Source organism: Phyllostomus discolor, chromosome 12 (genome assembly GCF_004126475.2).
Source record: "Phyllostomus discolor isolate MPI-MPIP mPhyDis1 chromosome 12, mPhyDis1.pri.v3, whole genome shotgun sequence".
In the NCBI taxonomy this organism is placed as follows: Eukaryota; Metazoa; Chordata; class Mammalia; order Chiroptera; family Phyllostomidae; genus Phyllostomus; species Phyllostomus discolor.
The window spans coordinates 42,279,083-42,294,834 of NC_040914.2; the positions used below are offsets into that span (position 1 = coordinate 42,279,083).

Below are 15,752 nucleotides of genomic sequence, written 5' to 3' on the forward strand. Positions count from 1 at the left end.
CCTGACCCCTCCCACCTCCATGGCTGGGCTGTGGCCCCACTTGCTATGGACAGCGCTCATTCATTCTGCTCTTGCCTGTGGGGCTGCCCCACACTCCCTGAGCTGAAGCGGTCGGGCATCTGGGGCTCAGGTCTCCGACGGCTCTGAGTCCTGGGCCTGGGTTCTTTCCCTATGGCTGTGCCAGGATGCCCCCCACTCTCAAAAACCACAAACAATTTCAGCCGCTTGTGGGATCTGAAGCCCCACCGCCCACTCCAACTCCCCAAAGCCCAGGCAGCTCCCCTCAACCAGGCCGACCCTGTGCACTCACTACACGGCGACTTGCCCGCCCTGGCCAGGCCGCCCGGGGGACCGCCCTGCCGTGGGGCCGGAGGGCCACATACCTTGCACTTGAATGGCTTCACCGGCGAGTGTACAATCATGTGGGTCTTGAGGGTCTGCTTCTGCACGAAGGTCTTGAAGCAGATGTGGCACTGGTAGGGCCGGACGCTGGTGTGGATCAGCATGTGCCGCTTCATGTTGGCCTGCAGCGTGAACTCCCGGCCGCACACCTCGCACTTGAACTCCTTCACGCCCTGCGGGGGTGGGGGCGAGCGAGGGTCAGGGCCAGAGCCTCTGTGCAGCTGCAGGGAAACGACTTTCCGGGGGGTTTGTCCCAAACACAGACCACTAGTTGAAAACCACGGGGAGAGTGCCAGGGCAAGGCCCCCTACTCCAGGAAGCCTTCCAGTATTAGGCAGAGATGGGCTGGGCCTTCGTGTTCCTACCTACACACCCGCTGTCTCCGACTCACCAGGCAAATGTTTTAGTTCGTTCATTCACTCATTCACTCACTCAGCAACCACAGACCAGGCCCGCGGCTACAAACGATCACCACAGCAGGCATGAGGGGCCGGCCTGTGGCCTGGAAGACCCAGGTTTAGCCTGGTGGCCGCAGGTCTATTTCCTCACATCCAGAATGTACCTGTGTGTTTCCCTCCTCAGTGGTCTCTCCGGCTCACAGACCCCTCTGAGAGTATGAGTCACCGTACGGGCACCTGAGGAAACGGTGACACTCGAGTCTGGGTAGAATTTAGGCCCCTCAAAACTCGGAGCCCTTCACCGACGCCCAAGAGTTTTCCAGCGGTCCCTGGCACTAAGGACCATGTGTGACTCTTGATGCAGGAGCAGCTGCTCGGGCTGGGCCGCTCCCTGGGGGTTCCCCTTCGCTGGGGTTTGGGGGCTCGGCAGGCTCCTTAGGCAATTCTCATTATTGGTGGGGTGCGGGGCACTCGGCGCCGGGGGACAGAGTCTCTGGTTTGGACTGTCAGCGGGCTTTGCCACACGGTCTGGAGATGGCCCCAGAGCAGGGCAGGGTGCTGTGGGCACAGACCGTCTGGGGAGGAATGTTATACTGGGCAAAACTTGGGAGCTGAGCTCTTTGCTAGAACCCCAGTCAGTTAGTGGAATCCCAGCGGGACAGACACATTTCTGTGTGGCAGCTGCCATCCCTGTCACTGATACAAAGTGCTGGATCCTAATTGAACGGTTCCGGTGTCTATTTCTCTTAGCAGGCGGGGGTGTGTCTCGGGCCTCCCAGGCTCGCCGGAGGCGCGGAGACACGTGTGACCACCAGGGGGCCCTGCCCTTTGGGAGCGCACCCGGCAAGCGCCTGGCACATTGTACAAATTTAGGCTGACGAGAGGAAATGTTTCCAATCGGATTAGCCTTTGATTTTTGCCTCTCAGCTTTTCTTCACTGCATTATGTATCCTTTAACACTTTGCAGACAGGTGCGGAGTTTCAGCGGAGGAGAAAGATGGCAAATAAATAGCCTGTGAACTTAGCTCTCTGCGCTCGCACCCCCCGCAGACGCTGGCAATCCGCGTCTGGTTTGTGCGTCGGGCACATTCTGGGGCTGGGGCTGAGCCCAGATTCTGCTGCAGAATCCTTCCTAACTCGATGCTCTTGGCAGCTACACCCGCCGAGCGCAGGAGCACCTGCCCCGGGCCTACACACCATGTCTGCTCTAGCGGAAACCGTCCCAGTGTGGGGGCGGGGCGGGCCGGGTCCTTGGCCGGGCACGCTGCTGCTCCCCCGTCACCGGGCAGCGTCCACGGTGAGAGGCAGGGACACCGGTGTGCCCTGGGGCGTCTCTGAGGCCACCCCTACGGAGAGAGGACCCAGTCTGCACAGCACTTCACGGTGTGCGGCTGGCCGGGTTTGGGGTGGAAACCAGGGCACCGGCCAAGCGCCGGCGGGGGACGTGGGACCTGAGAGGCCTCCTTCCACCTGCCTGGCCATCAGGGCCTCTCGGAGGAGGTGACTCGGGCCGGAAGGCGGGGTAGCGACTGGCCTGAAGGGAGGGGGCAGGGGAGGGAGGGGGAGAGGTCAAGGTTGAGAGCAGCATGGCCCCGTCTTCCCTCCCCACAATCCACTTCGCCACTCTGGCCTCATTAGAAACCCAGCTATACTCTTCAACAACTAATAGTCTTCCTGAACCCGGCTGGCGTAGCTCAGTGGATTGAGCGCCAGCTGCAAACCAAAGTGTCGCAGGTTCGATTCCCAGTCAGGGCACATGCCTGGGTTGCAGGCCACGGCCCCCAGCAACCACACATTGATGTTTCTCTCTCTTTCTCCTTCCCTTCCCTCTCTAAAAATAAATAAGTAAATAAAATCTTTAAAAAAATATATCCTTCCTCAGTGTATTCTTTTACATGAAATATACTTAGCTTTTTTCCTAAAGGAAAGTCGCAGTTTTTGCCATACTTCTGTTACGAGGCACAAAGGAAGCTGTCTGTAGGTCCGTCCCTCCCATCTATAAAGCAGGAGGGCAGGCAGGACCCAGGGTTTCTCAACCGTTTCAGTAAAAACAAAAAACAAAAAACTCCCAACTTTTTAAATAAGTCAGGTTTGATTATTTAAGAGACAACTACTCTCCATTACATATTTTTCAGAAACGTCACTAGAAAAACAGGAACTGTTCACCTGCGAACCACGTCTAGGATGCCCTGCATGATCTCGCCCGCTTCTCTGGGAAGGGCCGGGTGATGGACAGGAGGGGGCGGGGCCCCGGCTCCGGCTGAGCGCCAGGGGGAGGCGCAGGGGCGCGCAGGGGTGCGCAGGCACGCGCAGGCGCACAGGGGCAGCAGCCGTACCTTGTGGGTGAGCGAGTGCTGCTTGAGGTGGTGGATCTGGCTGAACTCCATGCCGCACTCGGTGCACACGAAGGGCCGCACGTTCTGGTGCTTGAGCATGTGGTTCTGCAGCTGGCTGCGGTAGTGGAAGGACTTGTCGCACTCGAGGCACTGGTAGAGGGTGGGGCCCTGGTGGGAGGCCAGGTGGCGCTTGAGCTGCGTCAGGGTGGAGAAGTCCAGGCCGCACTCCACGCAGACGTGGCAGCGGCCGCTCTCGTGCTTCACCTCGTGGGCCTTGAGCTCGCTGGGGTAGGCGAAGCCGCGGCCGCAGAAGTGGCAGCTGTAGGGCTTGACCTCCGAGTGCAGCAGCATGTGGCGCTTGAGGTGGCTGGTCTGCGTGAAGGCCTTGTGGCACACCTGGCACTTGTGGGGCCGGGTGCCCTGGTGCGTCAGCAGGTGCGTCTGCAGGTGGCTGGGCTGCTTGAAGAGCTTGCTGCAGTGCGGGCAGGAGTGCGGCTTGATGCCGTTGTGGCCCAGGATGTGCGTCACCAGGTTGTACTTGGACGTGTAGGACTTCTCGCACATGCGGCACTGCCAGCGTTTCTGGCGGTCGCCCGCCTCCACCAGGTAGGAGTCGTCGATCTGCACGTTGATGTCCAGCCGGTCCAGCTGGGCCTTCTTGTGGCGCTCCACCGTGGAGCCCGCCGCGTCCGCCTCGAACTCGCCCGCCTCCTGCCACACGAAGCCCTGCTCCGGCTTCACGGGCTCGGGGGACTCCATGGTGGGGGCCTCGGGGTCGCTCAGGGGCGCCAGCGGGGGCGGCTCGAAACCGCACTCCGCCGGCAAGGCCTCGGGCCCCGGCAGCGCCATGCTGGGCTCCGGGAAGCCGTCCCGGGCCGGGTCGGAGAAGTGGGGGTCGTAGGGGGCCACGTCCAGCTCTGGCCGCGGGGGGGCTCGTGGCAGGGGCCGCAGCGTCCGGGGCTTGCGGCTGAAGGCGCTGAGGTCGATCATCTTGACGGCGCTGCTCTGCACCAGCGACTCGCAGCTGCTGCCCACCACCTCGGCGGGCGCCTCCGCGGGGCCTGCGTCCTTGTCGTCCCCGGGCACGGACACCTCGTAGACCTCCTGTTCCTCCTCCTCCTCCACCTTCTCAAACTTGACCTTGGGCACCAGCCGCACGGGCGGCCGCGTCTTCCGCCGAGTGTGCTTCTCGAAGGCCGCCTCCACCTCCAGCACCTCCTCCTCCGCCGGCTCCTCCAGGGCCCGCCCGTTGCAGGCCAGCTGGTAGACGTCGGGGCCCGGAGGCCCGGGCTCCCCCATGGAAGCCCCGGACAGCTCGGGCCCCAGGTCCGGGTAGAAGGCTTCGGCGCTTATGGTGGCTCCGAAGAGCTCATTTTCCGAGACCAGGCCCAGCACGGCAGCCTGAGCCAAGGACAGCACCACCACGGCGTCCGTCTGTGTCCCTGAGTCCATGAAGCCCTCCATCCCTGGGCGGCTGGCTAGGAGGGCATCGCTGCGGGGGAGGGGAGAAGGGCGCATTAGTGCTGCGGGCTCGCTGCTGCACAGACAGACAGACAGACAGACAGACACACGTAGTCAGCAAGGGATCGGCTAATTTGGGGTGTGTGGGTACCCCAAATTACTCCTGCCTGGGGCGCAGGACACACATAATTACAGGGAGCAGGGACCAACCCTCCGCCCCCTCCTGTTTCTGCCCATCTCCGCATCTCCCTGCGGGATCCTGGGCGAGCCTGCCCGGCCCCTCCCCCTGCTGGCCTCAGTCTTCCCATCTATAAAACAGGCGGAGCAGTTCTCAAAGCACGCCCTGCACGTCCTCCTGATGAAAAAATCACAAGGAGGAAGGATTCCTCTATTTTTAAAAGCCGATGTTAGAAAACCCATCTACCCCCACGCATACACAGCACACCTCATTCCAACGCACTCCGCAGCCCCACCGGCACTGTTGCCAAGGTGATTGATTTTGCCGGGGCCTTGAGACCACGGTGAGGTGTCACACGACTGTCACCGCGTGCGACGGACTGTCCATACGAATGAGGAGGGGCTTCAGTTTTGCAAACAATGCACATGTAAATTAGGGCCAAGGCCGACCTCCCGCAGTGGCTCCCACTGCACCAGTCACCCCAACATTCAGTGACCAGGTCCCCACAGGTCCTAGTTCTCAATGTGACGCACTTAAATGTCCAAACGTGTACGGATGAAAAATAAAATTTTGTTTTCTGATTTGCGGGTTGGGATTCCATGTGAGAACGGATTCGAAAGCAGGGCTGGGCAAAAGCGAACCTGTTTCAGGCAACTGTCTGAAGGGGGCGCTGGCCCCCAGCTTCTCAGCCTCCCTCCCTGTGAGGCCTAGAAGGTCCTTTAAAAAGCCAACGTGCCCACCTGTCCAGGTGGAGACCCTGAGCAAGCGCGTGGGCGTCCCCTGGGGGCTCCCACTCTTCGCACCCGTTTCCAACCCCGCTGAGCTCCTGGCTCCTCCCACCAGCAGCCTCCTCCGAGGTGGCTCTCAAATTCCACCTGTTCCTGGCGCTTCGCTGCCCTGCTCAGCGGCCCTGGTGCCCTCTGCCCGCCTCTCCTGGCCTCCAGGGGCGGCAGCTCGCAGGAGCGGTGCCCGGATGTGGGAGGGCCTCTTCCGCGGCCTGAGCTGGAGGCTCCCAATTGAAGCCCCCACTCCCAGCTCAGGGCTGGGCACATGGGAGGCACACCATTCCTGGGGTGGCTCCTGCCTGCCTCGCCCGCTCCCCGCCCCGCAATGGGGCCACAGTTGGCGCTCGGCCCAGCGGCGGTCCTTCCTCAGGAAACAGGCCCTGGCCTGGCGTCTCCCCTCCAACCCCCCGCGGGCCAGCAGAACCTCCCCTTCCTGAAGCCGGCTAAAAATAAAATCCCCGAGACAGGAATTTAGCCTCCTCGACACGGACTCTACAGACTTAACTATTAGGCCTGAAGCAGAGTTCTCGTGGAAGAGGTCCGATGGAAGGGACCTCTGACTCGGGGCTCCGGCCCACCAGTCTGGAACAGGCTGGAGGGGCCCACCCCCCAGCCCCGTTAGGAAGGCGGGACAGCTCAGCCTCAGGTCCCGGCTGCCATGTGCAAGTCACTAAGTGCTGTTAATTTCAAAGTCACTTCTGCGCCTGTCCCCCCCCCCCCCCGACGTCTAGAAGTGGGGATGAAAACCCTATCCTTGGAAAGGCTGTGACCTCGTTGTCACTCTGGGGAAGGAGCTCAGTGCCTCGGGACACCCTCACAGATACGAAGCAGCACTGTTCTCTGCTGCCCAGGTCTCTGGAAGGAGCCTTTCCTGACGAAAGCCGCCGAGCCGAGAGGAATCGCCATTCTGGGGCCCCCAGCTCAGCACAGGTTTGGGAGACTGCAGGCCACCTCTGGACACAACTCTCACCTGCTCGTTTGTGGGACCAAACACTATTTGCTAAACCCCTGCTCTGGGCCGGGCCCTGTCTTGACGGAGTCTGCAGAGGAGATGCTGAGCCCGCCACAGCCACTCTGTGGGCCGCGTCCCAGAGACTGGTCTCACGCAGCGCCCAGCGGCGCCCGGGGCCGCCCTCGTGTCTGCCGTGGGTTTGAGCAGATGACAAGCCCAGCTTTTTTCCCAGACTTCCCCAGGGGCGAGGCCAGTGGTCAGGAAGAGGGGAGGAACTGGCCCTCAGCAGTGGATTCTATGCTGGGGACTTGGCCCTGAGTTCTGAGTTCAATCCGCACGTGGCCCTCCTGTAGCCCAGGCAGGTCCCCTCCCACTGAGTCTCAGTTTCCTCCTCTCTAAGGTCCCTGTTCTGTATCTACGGCCCGAAGTTTCTATTCCGTCTCTATGAAATGCCTGACACGAGGCGGGGAGGGAGATGAGGCCAGTGTGAATGTCAGTCCTCTTCCCTGTCCCTTCCTCCTGGGCCCCACTCCCCCGCACAGCCCCTCCCCTGGCAACCGCCTCCAGGGAACAGAGGCAAAGACAAAGGTCACTCCACCGGTAGATGAGCTGGGGACAAAGTGGGCCAGCACCTGCCTGTGGGGGCCGGAGCCCGTGTCTGGAATGGTCCCCTTCAGGGAGGGTCATCGTGTGACTCACTGTCCCTGTTAGGAGGGACCATCTAGAGTGAAAGGGCTGTTCCTAACTATGACACCAGGACCCCGGGCACAAGCCAAGCCTCCCCCAATCCCCACCAACCAGGTGTCCCCTTCCTAGGGTGACAGGCAGGTGGCCGTGGCTTTAGGGCTGAGGATAACAGGGTGTTTCTGTGTTAGGAGCCTGTCCCCGGGTGTGCAAGGGGACGTGCCCAGGCCCTTGCTCTTAAGGGATTCGTGCCCAAGTGTTGGGGGTAGGGGAGAGGACACCGAGCTGCCAACCATCGGCCACAAACGGGTGGCAGCGCTAGGTGTCCATCATGGAGTGCCACGCTCAGTGAGCCACTTCGCCATGAAACCACCCCATGGAGCGGGGGTGGGCGGAGTGTGGACCCCATGTCACAGCGCAGGGACGGGGACAGAGCGGGCTCCGCTGCCCGGCTCCACCGTCTGTGCACCCTGGGACGGCACGCCCCAGCCGGAAGCCCAGTCTCCGCTCCCAGGGGCCACCCTGCGTCCAGGCCTGCGCCGGGGCAGCCGGGCGCGCGCATGTGCGTCTGTGCCTGCGCTTGTGCTCGCGCATGCGCGTAGCGAGGGCTCTGCTTGCTGAGACGGAGGCCGCGAGAAGGTAGGCAGAGGGCCTCTTGTTTGCCCGCACTCCGCATGCGCGTTCTCTCCCTCACGCGTGGAAGTGACTAGTGGGAAGCCGGGGACTCTGCAGCCCAATGGTCACGCTTCCTCTTCCTCCTGGGCCACCGTCCTGGCCCCCCACTCACCCCTCGTCCGGCTCCTTGGCACAGGCTACAGCACCCCCGTTTGAGGCCCTGGAGGGTCGGCCACGCTCTCACCCCCCGCGTGCCAGGACGGGCTCTGTCCTCCGCCTGGGGCCACCCCTGCGGCACTGTCCTCGGAGCTCGGCCTCGCCTGGCCGCCGGTGCTGTGGGCTCAGAACAAAAGCTCTGCACAATGTCCACGGCAAGGGGAGCTCAGACTGGCCCTTGGCTGTGAGGGGAGGGGTGTCCTCGGGTGCAGCTCGGCCTCCTAGCGGGGAGCCCACCGTCCCCTGGGCGCAGAGGAAGGAAATGGCAAAGGCAGGGAAACAGAGGAAACGGAATAGGCGCCTGATTATCGTTTTAAAGACGTGAGCTAGGAATGGGGGAAGGGAGGCCACAGCAGAGGGAGAGAGAGGAAGGGAGGGAGGGAGGGAGAAAGAGAGAAAGAGGCTGTGGAGGCCAAGAAACAAAAGCACGGGCAGGGGGAGGGTAAGGAGCGAGTGCAGAGGGAGGAAGGCCGTGTGGTGTGACCCGCAGCCCTGGCCTGCCCCGTTTCTCAGGGCTCCGCGTGGCCCCCTTCCCCCTCCAGCCTGCAGCGCTGCCTGAGGGCGGCCAGCCCCTGGGGAGGGGCCAGAGGCCGGGTCAGGGCTGAGGCCCAGCAGAGAGCCTCCCTCACCCAGGCAGGGCCCAGAGCTCCCGCCGCTCTTTCCTCTCCTGCTAGCAACACTGACGTGCGCTTGTCAAACGAATCAGTGACTTGCTGTGTGACCCTGGGCAGGTCGCCTGGCCCCTGAGGGTTTCCGCTGGTGACCGCACCTCCTCTCACTGAAACCTCTGCAGGCACCCCTGGCTCTGACAGCAGGGGAGGGCTGGGGACCTGTGGGGGGGCTGGGGGTCCCCAGAATGTGAACAGCAGGTTAGAGTGAGGGTGGACGGCACACTCCGGCCCCGGCTGGCCTTGGGGCTGGCGGGACAAGAACCATTTCGAAGGCAGAGCCAGCGGGTTCTGCCTGTTCTTCGACTAACTCCCACCTCCCGCTGGAGACATGGGGGTCTCCGGGCCGCTGCCTGGGGGGTGTCACCAAGCACACTGTCCTGGATGTCCTTTGATGACTGCCTTGGAGGGGCCTAGCAGGCGCCAGGCTGCTGCGGGAGGGCAGGGTGGCCCCTGGGCCCCTCATCTTGGCTTGGACTCCCCCCGGTGACCCAGAGGGTGCGACGACCGGTTCTGCCGCCGGATCACTGGTTCCCCACACATTTACCGGGTGCCTGCTGGGTGCCGGGGTGCTGGTCTTGGTTGTGTGGACACAGCAGGGACCAAAATAAAGTTCCCATGCTCAGGGAGTGGCCCAGAGTGGGTGCAAGCAGTTGAGGCACTGGGCGACCTTTGGGTGGCAGGAGGCCCGGATGGGGTTGGCTGGGGCCTGGGGGAGGCAGTCAGGGCCCCACAGAGCCGACAGCAGAGGGGCCCGCTCCTCCGCCTGTCACTCAAGACCTCGGGAATCTGGCTCCTGCTTCCCTTTCTGCCCTGGCGCCAGCGGACCTGCTGGCGTGCGTGTGTGTGCGTGCGTGTCTGGGTGTCTCTGGGCCCTTCGGCCGCGCCCCCCCCGGAGCCTCAGGCTCCCGGAGGAGCGGGCGGGGCAGGGACCTGGGCCCCACGAGGGGAAAGGAGGTCCCAGGCGTGCACGTCTGTGAAGTCACCCGTGGGATGTCCACGTGCAGCAAAACCGCCCTGCCCTCCTCGTCTCCTCCGTGCAGACGTCAGGGCAGGCTCTGCTCACGTCCGCAGACGGGAAGGGGAAGCGAAAGCAAAAGCTGGAGGCTTGTGCAAACCTCAGTCTCACTTCTGCAGGGGAAGGGGCCGTGGGGGGTGGGGGGGCACCCCCGGGGGAGGGGTGCGTCTCTTCTTCAGAGGACTCTCTGCCCCAGCTTCCCCTTTTCTCTGTGGACAGACCTGCCGAGCCACCCTCCCGCACACCACACGGGGGCCTGAGGGTCTCTGTGCCCCAGGGAAGGGAAGACACAGGTCCAAGGCCACACAGTGAGGCAGCGAAGCAGGGACTAGAATGCCCACCCTCAGCCTCATGTCCAGTAGGGTGAAGTCCCCCAGTCAGGCTCCACCTGACCCCTCATCATTAAGTCTCCTGCTCCTCTGCACGCCCCACGGCTGTTCCTGCCTCAGGGCCTTTGCAAAGGCTGATCCCGCTGCCAGGACAGCCCTTCCCTGCAGCGGTGAGTATCCTTACGCTGGCAGATCGGGTGCAGCTTCTGGGCAGGGCGAGGGCGCCCTCCACGGCCAGGGAAGGTCAGGTTAAAGTCGTGTGGGACTTTGCCGGGCTGCGGTGCCCAGCGGTTGGTCAAACGCTCATCTAGGTGTTGCCCCGAGCTCCTGTGTGCACGAGATTAACTCCTGCAACCAGCCGACCACAAAGAACAAAGGCTACCCTTCCTAACTCCAGCAGGCCTCGTCCAAGCAGTTGAGGGTTTAAGAGAATGACTGGAATCTCCCAGATAAGGAGGAATTCTGCCTCAAGCCCGTATCCCAGGAATCCCGCCCGAGTTTCCGGCCCCCCCTACAGGTTTCGGACTTGCCAGCGCCCATAGTCATGGGGGCCAATTCCTTTAAATAGATCTGTGTGTGTGTGTGTGTGTGTGTGTGTGTGTGTGTGTGTATAAATGCTACTGTTTCCATTTCTCTGGAGAACCCTGGTGCAGTCCCACTGATTCACAACTGCATCTGTTTCCAGGTCAAGAGGTGAGCAGAGTGGGCCGTACGAGAAGGAAAGGGGAAAGGAACCGATGACCTCACTGAGGCCTAGGATGGATAGATGGATGGGTGGGTGGATGGATGAGATATGGGGGAAATCCTGGCCTGAGCCTTCTGCAAAGGTGCTCGCCTCCACCCCAGATGTGCCTCTGCCCCCAGGCTGCACGGAGTCCCCGGGGCCTGGCCCAGGAGCCCACCCAGCAGCCCCTGCTCATGCCTTCCCTGAGCTGTGGGTCCAGTGCCTAGGCCTAGGGGCAGTTTCAGGCAGGCTCCGCCCCACAGGTGAGAAAGCACCTCTGTCTCCCACCCAGGTTCAGGACGCTGGACCCAGTGGTCACCAGCTTGATCCAACAGGGGAAAAAACAACAAAACCCGGGCTCCCAAGTTCACGGGACGAAGACAAGAACCACAGTGAAGGAGCACCAGGCGCCTTCATCGGGCCAGACCTCAGTCAGGTGCCGTGATGTGCCTTCCCGGTGGCCCTCTGGGGTGGGGAGCCCCACTTGCGTTTCCCAGCAGTGAAAAGTGAGGCTGGGACAGAGGCAGGGCCTGCAGGCTGGCCCAGGCCCCAGACCCAGCTCCCTCCACCCTGCTAGGTCCAGGCACGGATGCGCTTTCCGCGTTGTGTCTTCCTCCCCCGCCGACCTCGGTTTCCCCACAGTGGGGCCTGGCTCCGCCCTGGGAGCCAGCCCCTCCTGGCTTCCCTCCCTGTTCCGTCCAGCTGGCCTCCAGCCCCGTGCGTGCGTGCAGCACCCTCAGCCTCCTCCATCCAGCCTCCCTCTCCCTCCATGCCTCTCCTCCTCCCGTTTCCGTGGCAACCCCATCCTCCGCTCCGCTGCTTGGTCCTGCGTTCCCATCTTCCCCCTCTTTCATCTCTCCCCTCCTCGCAGCGCACGGTCCCAGGGCCCCTCTGTCCTTTGCTGCTGGGCTCTCACTCCCTTTTCCTCTCCTTTCATCTCCTTCAATGTTCTCTTGTCATCTCAGGGCGACATTTATTTATCTCCCGCTTAAAAAAAAAAAAAGATGGAAGGAAGGAGGGAAAACACACACACACACACACACACACACACACAGTACGCCATTGCATCAGCCGGGCCTCTCCGGAGAGCTCAGTCCCAGCCTCCTTTCTCTCAGGTCATCCCCGAGGGTCAAGCCAGAAATCCCGGAGTGGACCCCCTACGTGCCACCGTGCGGGCTCTGGACTGATCTCACCTACAACCGGCAGAGGGGAGCTACAGGGCACCCTAGGGGTCAACGGCACCCTAGGGGGCTCAGCTCCCTTCCCTGAGCCTGAGCTGCAGGCCCCTCAGGATGAAGCCAGAACAAAACCCAGAGGGTGGGTGCGAGGCCCAGCCTCACCCTTCAGTGCCACCACAGCAGGAGCTCCCTGCCCTCCAGGGAAGCCCACCCACCCGCAGCCCCTGCCGCCCCACCTGCCGGGGTGGGAGGGAGTGAAACCCAGGCCTCAGCCCTCGGCACACGGCGAGCGGCTGCCCAGGGTCCCGGCTCCTCACGCTCCAAACGGGAACGTGAGATCCACCCGTTCTTCCAAACTCACTCGTTGCCATGACCCTAAGCTGCTTCTGAGAAGAGGAAGCACCCTTGAGTGGGATCCCTTCCCTGGAAGTCCTGGTTTCCCCCCGCCCCCGCCCCACCCACCACATACGGCGAGGCCCAGTGTCCAGGCCTCTGGAGCCCACAGACGTGCCAAGGACCCAGCAGCTCCACTTCCCCCCTAAAAGCCTGGCTTAGCACCCCAGGAACCCCAGGAGCAGGACACAGAGGAGAGGGACCCAGCTCTGCCCCGGGGAGCCGTGTGGCCTGGGGAAAGTCCCTCAACCCTCTGGGGACTCCGTTTCCTTGCCCGAGAGGCGGGGACAGGGATGTGCGAAGGACCCACCTTGGACGGAGCGCGTCCATCAGGCCGGGCCTGTGTCCGATGAGGTCATGGATACAGAGCATGGGATAATGGGAGACAAAACCCACTTGACAGGGAAGGAGGGGAAACCAAGGCAAAGCGGCGGATGGGTGGGATCCTTGGACCCGACCTAGACGCTTTGCTCTCGGCACTGAGGCAATGCAGGAAATAACGAGGCCGGTGCGCAGCAAGGGCTCCGTGACCGGAAGCGACTATTATTACAGTATCTTTATCACTCTTGTCCCTCCCAGGGGCCAGGCTGGTGCTGGCTGCTGGTGGGGCGCAAAGATCCCCACGCTCGGGGACCTCACATTTGGTCAGAGCGACAAGAACCGCGGAACAGCGGAGCAAAACACCAGACAGGAAACAAGCAATAAACATGCGGGGTACCACAAAGAGAACCCAGTCACTTTGCTGCTTTTTTTTTTTCCTTTTTAAGCGTTAAGGGGTCAGAACATTCTTCCGTGTCAACTGGCACGTGGGAGGCAACCGAGGCTCAGCACGCATGGTGGCATCTGGCCCCAGCCCGACACGTGCGTTTGTGTGTGCCTCAGTCTCCCTCTCTGGGGCATGGGATCACGGTCCCCACTTCCCAGGGCTGTTGGGAGCGTGATGGGTGGTGTTCCCTGCACCAAGGCCGGGCGGCGGGAACACAGAGGTGCGCCCAGGGGGACCAGCCGGGCGAGGAGTGTGGCCTGGGCGCGGAGCCCTCTCCCTGCCCGCCCAGCAGCCGGCGTGGTGATTCATCCCAGGCCTCGGTCCCTGGCAGCCGCCGCTGCCGCCTCCTGAAGCTGCCGCTGTCGTAATCAACATTGATTTTGCAGTCACCCACACACCCGAGGCGAGGACGGATTTATGCCAGGAGAGGCGTCCAGAATGCCTCTCTCATTCACGTAATGCCTCCGTGGGTCTCCGGGGGGGGGAGGTAGGGACAGCTGGTGGAGCGTTTGGGCTGACAGTGTACACACAGGCGCACGCACACACAGGCACAGACGCAGACACAGCCGTCCACGCAGGCCGCCGTCAGCCGCAGGCGGGATGCGCGTTTCCGCCACCTCATGAACCGTACTTTCACAGAGTGAGTGGAGGGACAGGACCCACGGGAGGGGCGGCAGCCCATGCGTGCCCACCTGCGGGGTGGCGAGGGCTGGTGGGCGGGGCCCCTAGTGCAGGTCCAAGCGCTGGATGGACCGGCAGCTCCCCTGGGACTCAGAAAGACTGGCCGGGCAAGGAGCACGCCCACTCACCTGGGCACAGCCCTCCACAGTTTACAAAGCCCTTCCTGAGCACCACGTCACCAAGTGAGGGCAACGCTCTAACTCTCGTCCCCCAGGTCACAGAACCCCAACCAGAGCACACAGGCTGGCTGGCTGTCCGGAGACCTACCATGCCAGCCTAGGCCAACCCTACGGGGGCTAATTTTTAACACGGACCGCTGTCCGGGTGGCCGGCGCTCCCATCCTTACTGCCGTCCTGCACAGAAGGAAACCGAGGCACAGACAGGTTAAGGCCACCTTCAGAGCAGGCTCCCTGGGACTGCTCTCAACTCACGGCAATTGCACGCTGCTCTTGGCATCCAGGCAGGGTTGATACAAGATCGGTCTGCAAGGGTTACAAACGGTAGTTTAAGAAACAGGATGAGACGCACCGGTTTAGAGCCCAGACTCTGGAACCCCCGAAGGCCCACAGTTCAAATCCCACCTCTGCCACTTTCGTCTCAGGAAGTGTATGGGGCGGTGCCTGGCAGAATATGCCAAATGCTTACTAAAGAACCTGGCAGCACTTGGAATGCACCTGGGGCCACAAAGCTAGTTACAGGGGGAGCCAGGCCTCCTGATGCCCGTCCTTGGAGGGGGATTGACCACCCCCGGCTTCTGTCCTCCGCCGCCCTGGACACGGAGCCCCGGAAACCTGCCTGCCTCCAAAGCCTGGCAGACCCAGCCCACCTCACAGCCCCAGAGGGGGGGCTGCCTTTCATCTCCAGGGCCTCCGTGGGTGCTTAATGGGGTGTACGGAGGCGTTCTTGCCCAAACCGGAAAAACCAGCTGGGCAGCCAGGCCTGCTCCAGCAGCCTCCAGGGTTGCCAGCAGGTGCCCGAGAAGCAGGTAGGGCCAGGAAGGGCGGCGGTGGCCTGCCCCACCTGGCACGGCCACAAGGATGCACCTGCTCCCCAGCTGTCCGCGTGCCGTCCCCGGAGAACAGATCCCCAGGCAGCCAACCACACCCCCGGCTGCCCTGACCCACAGCTCACCCCGTCTCAGTCACCAGACCCAGAGGGAGGGCACAGCCCCCCCCCCCCCCCCTTAGAGCCCCGGCCTGTCCTCCGAAGAGTGTGTCATCCTCCAAACAGGCACACAGTAGGTGCTCAAAGGGGGTCCCCTGAATGGATCGCAACTCTTCTCGGGGGTTCAGATCCGCTTCCCAGACCTTCTGCCTCTCCCCGGGCCCCAGTTGCCGCCTGGGAGCCTGCGCACCGTCCCACCTGTCCTGTGTCTGGCTCGGGCTCTGCCTCCCCCCACCGCAGGGTTCCCTTGGGGAGGACAGCGCCCCCTTCCTTCCATGCCCTGTGCCCTGAGGGGCGGGAGATGGACCCGCCTTTGTGTGGGGCTTTCCACCTCACGGGGCTGTGCGCTGCGCCGTATCCCGTCCACACCTGTGGACGGATTCAATTCATACTTGGACGATACTGCGGGCTGGCGGGGCAGGGCGTGGCAGAGGGTGGAGATTCGGGGTTCGCCCTCGCAGGCTCCTGGGAGTCCAGACTGCCAGGCCTGGGGCTCTCGCTCCAGTCCCCCCGCCCCCGCCACTCACACCCCAGAGCTCCTTCCCAGACATGCTCCCGAGGCACCCTGGGCGATTCTGGGCTAGACTGCGGCTCCCATGGCTGGGGGCCTGCAGGTGCAGACCTGGCCCTCGGTCCTGTGCTCCGAGGAGGGCGAAAGGCCTCCCAGACCTGCAGCCTGAGGCCCCTCCCGCCCAGAGAAGAGCCGGGTGTGGAAGGGACCCTCTCTAGTCCGGGCCCAACTGCCTCTGTTCCACGCACGCCCCGGCGCAGCCCCTGGCGCCGCCTAACTTCTCGCCTTCTCT

The 15,752-nt window shown here is 62.9% G+C and overlaps 1 protein-coding gene across 3 annotated transcripts in view; it reads right to left on the reverse strand.

Annotated features, from left to right (window-relative positions):
* Positions 1-15,752, reverse strand: part of ZNF710 (zinc finger protein 710) — a 50,291-nt gene that overhangs the window by 4,558 nt on the left and 29,981 nt on the right. For all 3 annotated transcript variants that reach the window (XM_028502354.2, XM_028502352.2, XM_028502353.2), the window contains 2 exons: positions 3,137-4,628; positions 384-575 (listed from right to left, as the gene is read on the reverse strand). In XM_028502354.2, coding sequence (XP_028358155.1) covers positions 384-575; positions 3,137-4,600 — 1,656 coding nt within the window. In that variant the 5' untranslated portion in view covers positions 4,601-4,628. The remainder of the gene's footprint in view (positions 1-383; positions 576-3,136; positions 4,629-15,752) is intronic.